Source organism: Staurois parvus, unplaced genomic scaffold, assembly GCF_062004578.1.
Source record: "Staurois parvus isolate SC_StPar_1 unplaced genomic scaffold, SC_StPar_1.0 ptg000165l, whole genome shotgun sequence".
Classification (NCBI taxonomy): Eukaryota; Metazoa; Chordata; class Amphibia; order Anura; family Ranidae; genus Staurois; species Staurois parvus.
This window is the reverse complement of record NW_028317961.1, coordinates 19,962,501-19,975,563: the sequence shown is the minus strand read 5'-3', so window position 1 is coordinate 19,975,563 and position 13,063 is coordinate 19,962,501. Positions and strand designations below refer to the sequence as shown.

At 42.0% G+C, this 13,063-nt stretch overlaps 1 protein-coding gene across 1 annotated transcript in view; it reads left to right on the top strand.

The window, feature by feature from the left end:
• The window catches only part of RSPH3 (radial spoke head 3), an 85,157-nt gene that overhangs the window by 25,617 nt on the left and 46,477 nt on the right, over positions 1-13,063 (top strand). Inside the window, exon 2 of the mRNA XM_089676288.1 lies at positions 12,711-12,875. Coding sequence (XP_089532414.1) covers positions 12,763-12,875 — 113 coding nt within the window. The 5' untranslated portion in view covers positions 12,711-12,762. The remainder of the gene's footprint in view (positions 1-12,710; positions 12,876-13,063) is intronic.

The following is a 13,063-nucleotide window of genomic DNA, read 5'->3' as shown; positions in this document are numbered from 1 at the left end:
TACAAAGATGGCCTGTCGCTCATTTGCTATCACATAGGGGACTATTGGTCCCCTATATGATAGCAATAAAATCATAAGTTTAAAAAAAAGGTATATGTAGAAAAAAATTGGAGCCTCCCCACCCCCACAGCTGCAGACATTTCGGTTTGGGTTTCAGCCACATGCATTCTGAGTTTTCGGTATGGGCACCAGAATTTTCATTTTGGTGCACCACTACACTTAAGGCAAACAAAAGAGTTCTGTCAATGCAACATTGTATGGCTATCACACTCTAGATAGCTTCTCTGAGCCTAGAAGAACAAAGTGTACCTAGTTGCTTTGCTCCTGTGATTTGATTTCCTATTTGAGAGTGACTACATTTATTCTCCATGATCCCACTGTATGTAGGAACATAGCCTCCCTCTCTTGCTCACTTCTGAGATGGACTAGGGATTTGTAATGTGCATAAAGCAGTGTACATGACAGCAACTAACATGCATTGCTCATTCCAAACAAACCGAAGTGAGGGAGGGAAAATGAAAGGTATGGAAGCACACAGAAGACATTACAAGAAAGCTCTAAAACACAGTAGGAAACAATTTTTAAGAAAAATGTAGAAGACTACAAGGCCATTAAGTAGTGGATGTGTGTTGGTTATTTTTTGGAGAATAAGGATAGCATTTATTGTAAATTTTTTAAACCTGTGTCGACAAAATTACTTTAATACATTTTTAATCTTTCCCTAGTAAAAGCCAGTGTTTTAATTTTTGTTTTAAAGCAAACAGTTATTATTTCTGACCTTAAAAAGTTACTTTATTGAGAGTTTAAATGAATATCGGTTGATTGCCCTCACTTCGGTGGTTATTAACCTCCCTGGCGGTATTCCCGAGTATAGCTCGGGGTAGAGTTTCAGTACCAAAAGCAGTAACCCAGAGCTACACTCGAGCTTACCATGCAGCGTTGCTCAGGGATTCACTGCAGCTCCCGCGATGTGTCCCCGGCCATCTCCTCTGGCTCGATGCCGGCATCTGGCTTCCGTGTTCTGGTCCCTGTGACGTCGGCGGCAAATTTGAAAATTTTAAATGTGTTTTTTTTTTTTTTTTTTTTTTTTTAAACTATTATTACATAGTAAAACATTGCTGTTTCAAAGCATTTCACATACATTTTGTCCCTACTGCCTGCATTTTGGCTGTTCTTTCTGCCTGGAAAAGCATCCCTTTCGGTCAAAAGTGGTTTTAGACCAGCTAGAGAACAGCGATCGTAAATCAGAACCACTTGCAGAATTGAGTGATAATGATTTGTGGGGAAATTCATCATCAGACACTGAAACGATTTTGCGACTTTGCTCAGCGGTGTGCGAACTTGGTGCTATATTTCAAATTTCAGTGTTTTTGGTTTGATTATATTATTGAATTAAATGTATTATAGTACTCTTGTTTGGACAGATTTCAGTGAGTTATTCCTAAAAATGACAGGCTTCCATTAAAAAAAACTACATATTTCCATGCAAAATAATGGTACCGCTTTCAGCACCAAAAATCTGAAATAATCATACCGCCAGGGAGGTTAAAGTGGTTGTAAACCTTTACATATACAGTGGGGCAAAAAAGTATTTAGTCAGCCACCAATTGTGCAAGTTCTCTCACTTAAAAAGATGAGAGAGGCCTGTAATTGGAATCATAGGTAGACCTCAACTATGAGAGACAAAATGAGAAAACAATCCAGACAATCACATTGGCTGATTTGGAAAGAATTTATTTGCAAATTATGGTGGAAAATAAGTATTTGGTCAATATCAAAAGTTCATCTCAATACTTTGTTATATATCCTTTGTTGGCAATGACAGAGGTCAAACGTTTCCTGTAAGTCTTCACAAGGTTGGCACACACTGTTGCTGGTATGTTGGCCCATTCCTCCATGCAGATCTCCTCCTCTAGAGCAGTGATGTTTTGGGGCTGTCGCTGGGCAACACAGACTTTCAACTCCCTCCAAAGGTTTTCTATGGGGTTGAGATCTGGAGACTGGCTAGGCCACTCCAGGACCTTGAAATGCTTCTGACGAAGCCAATCCTTTGTTGCCCGGGCGGTATGTTTGGGATCATTGTCATGTTGGAAGACCCAGCCACGTTTCATCTTCAATGCCCTTGCTAATGGAAGGAGGTTTGCACTCAAAATCTCACGATACATGGCCCCATTCATTCTGTCCTGTACATGGATCAGTCGTTCTGGTACCTTTGCGGAGAAACAGCCCCAAAGCATGATGTTGCCACCCCCATGCTTCACAGTAGGTATGGTGTTCTTTGGATGCAACTCAGCATTTTCTCTCCTCCAAACACGACAAGTTGTGTTTTTACCAAACAGTTCTATTTTGGTTTCATCTGACCATATGACATTCTCCCAATCCTCTTCTGGATCATCCAAGTGCTCTCTAGCAAACTTCAGATGGGCCCGGACATGTACTGGCTTAAGCAGGGGGACACATCTGGCACTGCAGGATCTGAGTCCCTGGCGGCGTAGTGTTACCGATGGTAGCCTTTGTTACGTTGGTCCCAGCTCTCTGCAGGTCGTTCACTAGGTCACCCCGTGTGGACCTGGGATTTTTGCTCACCGTTGTTGTGATCATTTTGACCCCACGGAGTGAGATCTTGCGTGGAGCCCCAGATTGAGGGAGATTATCAGTGGTCTTGTATGTCTTCCATTTTCTAATTATTGCTCCCACAGTTGATTTGTTCACACCAAGCTGCTTACCTATTGCAGATTCAGTCTTCCCAGCCTGGTGCAGGTCTACAATTTTGTTTCTGGTGTCCTTCGACAGCTCTTTGCTCTTCACCATAGTGGAGTTTGGAGTGTGACTGTTTGAGGTTGTGGACAGGTGTCTAAGTTCAAACAGGTGCCATTGATACAGGTAATGAGTGCAGGACAGAGGAGCCTCTTAAAGAAGAAGGTACAGGTCTGTGAGAGCCAGAAATCTTGCTTGTTTGTAGGTGACCAAATACTTATTTTCCACCATAATTTGCAAATAAATACTTTCCAAATCAGCCAATGTGATTGTCTGGATTTTCTTTCTCATTTTGTCTCTCATAGTTGAGGTCTACCTATGATGCCAATTACAGGCCTCTCTCATCTTTTTAAGTGGGAGAACTTGCACAACTGGTGACTGACTAAATACTTTTTTTGCCCCACTGTACACAGTGAAGAGTCTGGCCTCAGGCGATACACAGATGAAACCAATCATCCTACATCAGTTGTAAATATCTATCTGCAATCTTCTCTTCTTTACATATGTTGAAAGTGCATCATTTTACACACGATCCCTCAGTTGTGAAAAGCAGGGGTGTGGACCTGAAGTCTCACAGTGCTGATATCAGTGAGGAGAGCTCTGAGAGCTGATTACCTTCACACAGCATACAAGAAAAGAGCTGAGGCTGTCAGTCACAGTTAGTGTGCTGGAGGTCCCTCCAGGGCTGGATCTAGCTGGTATAATGTGGGGGTGCAGTAAAAAAAAAATGTTGGAGGGGCAGAGGATGGGAGGTCAGCAGGGCAGAGGATGGCAGTCAGCAGGGAAGTGCATGAGTTTTGATCCATGTATTGTATGCGCAGGCTGGTTGTACAGTAGTCGAGTGAGAGAGAGAGGAAGGGATGAGAGAGGAGGGGTGTGTTTTAATTTAATTTTGTGCTAAACATTGGGCATGGCTTAAAAGGGATGTGGTTAAACAGTGTCTCAGATGACTTGTATAGTGCAGAATGAGGTAATGTTAAATAGGGAATGTACAGTGTTGTGTGTATGACAGTGGGTAGTATGTACAGGGAGAGGAGTGCGGAGTGTACGGCGGTGGGTAGTATGTGTAGTATGGTGTCAGTAGTTCTTCATTTATATTAGTATTATTTTTTTTTACAAATGTTTTATTTTTATCATTTTATTTTCGTGGGTGTCAGAATTTTTTAATTTTTATTATCAAATTTTTTATTTAATTTATTTCTGTATTTTTTTCAGTGATTTTGTTGGGGGAAAAGAGTGAAGGAAGGAAAAAAGGAGGGAAAGAAGATATGGAAGGAAGGAGGAAAAGAGGAGGGAAGGAAGGAGGAAAAGAGGGACATAAAGAAGGAGGGAAAGAAAGAAAGGAGGGAAAGAGATATTTTAAAAAAAAAGGAGAGAAACAGGAGACAGAGAGAGAAGGGGAGAGAAGACAGTGGGGAGTGTTGGCAGGGCAGACACAGGAGGAGAGGGCAGGAGGAGGAGGGGCAGTTTTCTCTCTCCTCTCCCATCTGGGGTGGGCCGAGGAACTGTCAACATTTGGGACAGTCTATCCTGACAGATCCCTTGCAGCAGCTGCAGGGGAGGGGGAACCCAGCGGTAGCATAGCAGGAGATGAGGGGGGGGGGGGGCGCCTGCAAGGGGAGCATACATGAGCCCAGGGTATGCAGGAGATGATAGATGGATCGGTTCTTCTATGTGCCACCCAGCCGCCCCTCCTCTCTGACAGGCCTCGGCCCACTGGGCCCATGCCCAGTGTGCCCTATGGCCAGTCCAGGCCTGCCCCCAGATCCCGCCTCCCCCCATGTGAATTAGTATGGGGTAAATAGTAAATGACAGTAGACAGTCTTTGGCGAGTCCTTTATTAAAACAATAAAAATAAAAAAGTCACCCGAAGTAGATTCAATACCAAACACGATGCCCGCCATCACTGTCATCCCAAAAAAAAAAAAAAAAAAGAAAACATCTTGTCTTGATACTGGCTCCCACCGTCTGACAGATCCACTGGTCTGATAGTTTTTAAATCTCTAAGGGGTGGGGCCACCCAGTGACATCATCCATGTGACCCCGCCCCTTGTGACACCAAGAGGGTGGGGTCACCCAGTTGACGTCACTGGTGGCCCCCACCCCTTAGATATTTAAGAACTGTCAGACCAGCGGAGCTGTTAAACAGCAGTAGCTAGTGTCAAGACAGCCTTTTTTTTTTTTCTTCTTTTTTTGAGTCGGCAGTGGTGGAACGCATTGTGACTGATGTTGGATCTACTTCGGGGGACTTCTTTTATTTTTGTTGTTTTAATAAAAGACTCAAAATTCAAAGACTGTCCGCTGTAATTTTTTACACTACACTTTTGTGAATGAGTAGCGGTACCATGTTCACATTGTTAAAGGGGGCTTCCAGATTCTGATAAGCCCCCCCCCCCCCCCGCAGACCCTGACAACCACCGCCAGGGTTGTGGGGAAGAGGCCCTTGTCCCCATCAACATGGGGACAAGGTGCTTTGGAAGGGGGCTCCCCCGGCCCCAAAACACCCCCCCTTGTTGAGGGCATGTGATCTGGTATGGGTCAGGAAGGGGGCGCTCATCCCGCCCCCCCCCTCCCCCTTTCCTGATCTGTCAGACTGCATGCTCAGATAAGGGTCTGATGTGGATTTTGGGGAGGACCCAATGCCATTTTTAAAAAAAAAATTGTAACCAATTCTTCTTTTTTTTTTTTTTTTTTTAAATGCAGCAGTCAGCAGGGGAACCTGCTGACACCTCATGACTTATAGATTAAGGACACAGCAGCCACCCACTCCTTAACAACCCATGACAGTTACTGACAGATACCAGTACATACTGTATGCCTGGACCATTGCTTAATTACCGCATGCATTTCATTTTTTATTTCCTTTTGTGAATTGACTTTAAGGTATTTACCAACAATAGCAAAAACACTCGGTAAATACCGCTCACTGCAATAGTGAATTGACATTTTCAGTATCGCATGTGATATGTGGTCACGTGACCGACATAAATTGAGATAACCTTTAGTGAATTGTGCCCCCTGGGGCTCATGGAGAAGAGGCTCAGAAGCTGGTTGGGTGGTGTTTGCCAAATAAATATTGAAAAAACAAACTAAATTGTTATTGATTTCAGGAAGTGACGGGTGAATCTGGCTGTATCTTATATAAATAGGGAATGTGTTGCGAGGGTTAGTATTTGTATATTTTTGGGGATTTACATCTCTGATAATCTTGGTCTGCCAATACTCTAGTGGCTATCAAGAAAGCATAGCAGTGACTGCATTTTCTGCATGTGCTCAGGAAGAGCAGTCTTGATGGGAAACTGTTGGCATCTTTTTACTGCTCTTCTATTATAGACCCCATGAGCATACTGTTTCTTGGTGTGTTTGTTTGGTAGTGGACAAGAGGGCTTTCTAATAAGTTATTAATACTGAAAAAAAAGATTGCCAGCTTCATTGGACAATATTTCCAACATCTGTCGCTGTCGCCTACATAGTGCAAAGTGCATTTTGAAGAGTTCTATGCATTTGGATTAGCATCTATTTGGATTGTTCCTTTAAAAAAGGATCCTCAGCCATCAAGTGAAAGTGCCTCCTACCCACCCCTGCTCAGCTCTGTGTCAAGGTCCTACCTTTTCCCAGAGGTTATGTTACTCCATGTGCTGGCATCCATCTTGGATTTCTGCTGAGCATGGTGGGAATCTTTTATGCCTTCAGGTCTCTGAGGTCCATCCCCCAGAGGGGTGTGGCTGAGTACATATAAGCCTGTGATCCACACATGCTCTTTGCACTTGAGTCTTGTGTCTTTGTCTTGCTACAGCTCTGTGTATACGCTCGTGACTCTTCTGGTATCTGACTTGGCTTGTGACTAAGACCATTCTCTGTGTTTTCCTTCGATCTTCGATCTGACCTTCCGTTGCTGAACCCGGCCCGTGACCTGTGATTCTCTGTCTACTGTTCTGTACCGTTTAGTCCCGTTGTTGTCGACCCGGCTTGCCTGACTACGCTATTGTCATTCTCACCAGCTACATGCCATTGGCGGTGGCCATTACCGCAGCCGGGGTGTCTCGGGGGCCGCGACCTGGTTCCTGGCTGCGTCAAGTCCATCCCCACCATCAGGGGCCCTGGTGAAGGGCAGCCTGGGACTTAGACTCCGCGCCCTGAGGGACTTCGGTCTGTTGGTGGTGGTTGTCGTCAGCCAGTGCGTTACCCTGCCACTAGGCCTACCTGTCCGTTCCACAGCCCTGCCCTGACACTCTGCTACATGTATAGTAGGTTTTTTTTAATTTAATTTTTTTACACATTTGCCTAGGCAAATGACATGTACTATGCCCTCTGTGCCTCCTGGGATATGTATGTCAGGAGGCCCTACTGTGCAATTCAGAGAGGAGGATGGGGGCAGACCTAGTGGTATGTCATTGGGAGGCCTGCCTGCTGAACCTGGAAGAGCCAGTGGACCGCTCAATGATGTCAGAGATAACATTGTGGAGCGGGGCGGGACTGAGCGGTGGCAGGGCAAGCGAGGATCTCATCAGGACAACTCTGGATATGCTGGATTGCTGAATATATGAAATGTGCAGCACCCACCTCCCAGTAGGGAGTTTAGCTTTTTTCCAAGGGCCATAAATGTTCTGAATAATAGAAATTGGTGAGTCGAACCATTGTGCATTGATAATAAAGGCTTTCAGTTCAATTGAATTACAGAACCTGTAAAGATGGTTGTTGCCTGATGTAGCTCAGCTCACATGTAGTGTTGAAAGCATAGCTAGTATTGAGACAATCATACGCACTGTAAGTGATGCTACAGAGGTGAATTTCCATTGGAATTAGTACTGTGTATGGGAGTCAAATACACCTTCCTACAGTAGATGGATGCTTAAAGATTTGTTTGGACATTTCGTTATTTGACTAATACAAGTCAGCAGGATGTCTCTGTTTATATGTTATTGTTCTGCTCTGCCCCTGCGAGGGTGTATTTTGAGCTTGTTCTATTGTTAAAAACAAAACTTTCCTAATAAAAATATTGAAACAGAAAAAAAAATTTGTAAACACATTGAAAGCCAATTAATCCGTTCCAGAGGTCAGAAAAAAGTCTTATCTGTTCAAAACTCTTTATAAAGTGCACTTTAAAGGCATAGTACTGTACAGGGACATGATTAAAAAAAAAATTTGTAAATGCATTGAAAACCAATTAATCAGTTCGTATTGCAAAAAAAAAAATTCCTAAACCGAGCCATTATTTTCAATGTATTTTCATTTGTAAACTGAAAATTACATCAACCGAGGCATTCGTATTGTTTTGAGTTAGAGAACTTTACTCTCTTGTGTTGACAGTACTGTTGGAGTATGAAAATTGTATAGATCCTTCTGGCTCAGCATATGAGCACTCAGTGACGTGTTTGTGCTATGTTGTATGAAAACAGACTGTGTTTATATTCAGTATAGTTTAATTGCTCCCATGATCAGAGAACAGCATAATTCATGTTTTATGCCTCTTAAAGTGATACTAAACATAGAAGTGTTAATTGCTATAATTCATTCACATAAATCATATATATCATAACACTGTATTTTCTTTCTTTTCTTTTTTTTTCTTCCTCTAAGAGCCTTATTCCTGCAGTAGTGTTGTGTGGTCATGTGATCTTTGTAGGGGAAAGACCCTTGGGAGGAGCTTCTATTACTTTGCTGTTGTATGCTCTCTATGTCTGGCTAGCCCTGATTGGTGCTGTGCCAGTCACATGATTAAAAAAGCAGCTTCAGAAGAGCAATTCAAATTAAATGATATATATAAAAAACAGTTATGTATAGCTCCCTATAAATCTTTATTGAACATCCAGATTTATTTATGCATTAACATGTGGTATGGGCAGAGTCCAACATGATTGACGCTAGCCTTCATTTTGTTCAGACGGCATCTGCTTCCAAGGCTGGTTTTTTTTTTTTACATTATATGTATTAGAAATTACATTTGATATGTTTATTACTGATTTATATTAAACTAAACGTTTTTGTGAGTTTCTAAGTGAATGTAAGGAGTCTGCATACTATATCCTGTCCCCACAGTGTTTAGCAATAGGAGGACATGGAGAAGGAGGAAGGGAGAGGAGGGTCATTTACCACTGTGTATACACCTACATGTGTGACTATAGTCACAAGGGCTGCACAGGTAAGAAAATGGAGGAAATTAGGAGGTTAGAAGGAATTGAAATTGAGCATGCTCAGTAGAGGACACCAGCTGGTCTACACAGTCTCAGGCTGCAGTGGGAACACATCAAATACTTTAGTGGCTTTGTGAGTACGCACACTCTGTTATACAGCATTAAATGAGAGTTTTTCATTGTCTGGATTTAATGACACTTTACCTATAGTTCTGTTTATTTGAGAAAAGGTACATGCTAGTCTATCAGGTTTTCAAGGTCCAGTGGTTCAATTTTTAGCTGGTTTGTATGCTATTACGTCATAATCAGTGTAATTCATCATAGAACTAATTCAGCCTTTTGATACTGAAAGTATTAAAACAAAAGTGCTACAATGCTACTAAAAGGACTGCAGCACTCTGTTTGCCCAGAATCCTGGGGCATTCTAATGTGCACATTTTCAGTTGGTCACCCATAAAGCTTTACAATCCTTTCACTCTAGGAAGTGTCAAAATTGCACAACAAAACAACTCAAGTTACAGTCAGGTCCATAAATATTGGGAGATCGACACAATTCTAACATTTTTGGCTCTATACACCACCACAATGGATTTGAAATGAAACGAACGATGTGCTTTAACTGCAGACTGTCAGCTTTAATTTGAGGGTATTTACATCCAAATCAGGTGAACGGTGTAGGAATTACAACAGTTTGCATATGTGCCTCCCACTTGTTAAGGGACCAAAAGTAATGGGACAATTGGCTTCTCAGCTGTTCCATGGCCAGGTGTGTGTTATTCCCTCATTATCCCAATTACAATGAGCAGATAAAAGGTCCAGAGTTCATTTCAAGTGTGCTATTTGCATTTGTTGCTCTCAACACTCAAGATGAGATCCAAAGAGCTGTCACTATCAGTGAAGCAAGTCATCATTTGGCTGAAAAAACAAAACAAACCCATCAGAGAGATAGCAAAAACATTAGGCGTGGGCAAAACAACAGTTTGGAACATTCTTAAAAAGAAGGAACGCACTGGTGAGCTCAGCAACACCAAAAGACCCGGAAGACCACGGGAAAACAACTGTGGTGGATGACTGAAGAATTCTTTCCCTGGTGAAGAAAACACCCTTCACAACAGTTGGCCAGATCAAGAACACTCTCCAGGAGGTAGGTGTATGTGTGTCAAAGTCAACAATCAAGAGAAGACTTCACTAGACTGAATACAGAGGGTTCACCACAAGATGTAAACCATTGGTGAGCCTCAAAAACAGGAAGGCCAGATTAGAGTTTGCCAAATGACATCTAAAAAAGCCTTCACAGTTCTGGAACAACATCCTATGGACAGATGAGACCAAGATCAACTTGTACCAGAGTGATGGGAAGAGAAGAGTATGGAGAAGGAAAGGAACTGCTCATGATCCTAAGCATACCACCTCACCAGTGAAGCATGGTGGTGTTAGTGTCATGGCGTGGGCATGTATGGCTACCAATGGAACTGGTTCTCTTGTATTTATTGATGATGTGACTGCTGACAAGAGCAGCAGGATGAATTCTGAAGTGTTTCGGGCAATATTATCTGCTCATATTCAGCCAAATGCTTCACAACTCATTGGACGCCGCTTCACAGTGCAGATGGACAATGACCCACAGCATACTGCAAAAGCAACCAAAGAGTTTTTTAAGGGAAAGAAGTGGAATGTTATGCAATGGCCAAGTCAATCACCTGACCTGAATCCGATTGAGCATGCATTTCACTTGCTGAAGACAAAACTGAAGGGAAAATGCCCCAAGAACAAGCAGGAACTAAAGACAGTTGCAGTAGAGGCCTGGCAGAGCATCACCAGGGATGAAACCCAGCGTCTGGTGATGTCTATGCATTCCAAACTTCAGGCTGTAATTGACTGCAAAGGATTTGCAACCAAGTATTAAAAAGTGAAAGTTTGATTTATGATTATTATTCTGTCCCATTACTTTTGGTCCCTTAACAAGTGGGAGGCACATATGCAAACTGTTGTAATTCCTACACCGTTCACCTGATTTGGATGTAAATACCCTCAGATTAAAGCTGACAGTCTGCAGTTAAAGCACATCTTGTTCGTTTCATTTCAAATCCATTGTGGTGGTGTATAGAGCCAAAAATGTTAGAATTGTGTCGATGTCCCAATATTTATGGACCTGACTGTATATGAAGGCACTGCTAGATGCCTGTAATGTAGTGCTGCAGTCTGCAGTACCAATATGTCACTGACAGATTTACATCAAAGAAAACCTGTCATGGGGAAATGCCTGGTTTGCCATAGCTGACTTCCTCATGAATGTACTAGGAGCCTGGCTGTCTCTTTCACTACTCTTTGAATCAGACCTGAAACAAACATTCAACACAAGAAGTCATGACTCAGGATCTGACCTTTTATGGGTATATGACTAAAAAAACTTTGAAGCCAGAGGGTCAGCATGACAACCAATTTGCTAGCATTTTCAGGAGAAAATCAGCTATGGACACCCATGTATTTTGAAAAAGTGTTCTTTAACTCCTTGGCGCTGACCATACGCAAAATATGCTGCCGTTCAGTGGCTGGGCCTTGACACTGAGAGGCCACATATTTGCATACCCAATGTAAATAAACATGTGCCAAGAGCATGCACCCTGCGTGTTCCGTGCAGGTTTACCAGTGCCTTACGGAAACATCTCGATCACTACTTTATGATCAGGAGCATTCCCATCATGTGAGCACTGTGACAGCCAATCATGGCGGTCACATGACCATAAACCCCTCCCTGCTTCCTGGTGTCACAAACTCTTTAAAGGGCCAGGAGGCACCAGCGCCAAGAGGTTAGGCAGAGAATGTTGATCACATTCCCTGATATACAGATGACCATTGGAGAAACATTTACAAATTCATTAAAGCTTATATCGAAACCTAAGTATGAAATAGTTATGCAATATATGCAAATAATTTCTGATTGCAGAACAAAAAGGACACTCACTCTTCAGAAGTATCATGGGCATCTGGATTCTGTCACTCCCAGTAGTGTCTTCTCCTGAACCCTTGCAGCTTCATATTTTTAAAGGACAGTATTGCTGAGAGCAGACTGATGATATACAGTATAATGGTATTAACATTCCAACAACCACAAACTGGGATCATTCATTCCCAGGGGCATATGCCAGAAAGCATATTTCTTTAATTGATATTTTGGAAAGAGAATAGAAGTTTGATGGCATCCAGGGAATCAGAATAAAAAATCAGCACCCTTCATTAAAAATTTTGGAAAAGGGGCTTTAACAGTTTGCCTGCTTAGGCTCCATGCACAATGGGCATTTTGATAACGTTGGTAACATTAGCTGTGTAAAGTCACGTTAAAAATGTAAGTTTTGCAGGTTTTTGTAGTGTTTTTGTATTAGCGGTTAGCAGTGTTTTGCCGCGTTTAGCGGTGTTTTCCTGCGTTTTTCAGCATTTACGATTTTTTTAGTGTTTTTTTTTTTTCCCAAAAAATTATTTTTTGGGGGAAAAAACCTCAAAACGTTGGTTTGCAGCATTTTACCATGTTTTGCTGCATTTTTCAGCATTAGAGCGTTTTTACCGCTAAAAGCTACTCTAGAAACCCACTAGTCCAGGGGTTGTTTTTCCAGCCAAAAAACGTTGATAAGTCTATGTGTGCATGGACACATAGGATAACATGCTGGGGAGTTTACTGACTGTAGAAAAAAATGTTAAAAGCCAAAAACAGCAGCTGTAAAAACATCCAGTGTGCATGAGTACTCATACTGAGACTAATAGACATAATTTTTGTCTGCTGTTATGTATCATAACCATAATCTCTACTTCTTTTTCTGACAGCACCTGGTGATATCCTGAGCACACTACAGAGATCTTCAAACACTTTACAGTCATGACATCTGTATTACCAGCTCAGAAAGAAATGGGAAGTGGAACATACACATTCTCTAGCCATCCCAGGGTGGTTCAAAACCGTCGTAAATACAGGACAATAGAGCTACCTACGTGAGTGAATGATTCATGAACTACAAATGCTGCACATTTTTAAAAATACATTTTTTAAAAATATATTCTTCAGATTTTTTTAACATATAAAAAAGTAATTTTAACATATATTTTTTCATATATTTGTAAATGCATTCCAAAAATGTAGAGTTGTATTTTTAGACATACAGTATATTTGAAATTTATTT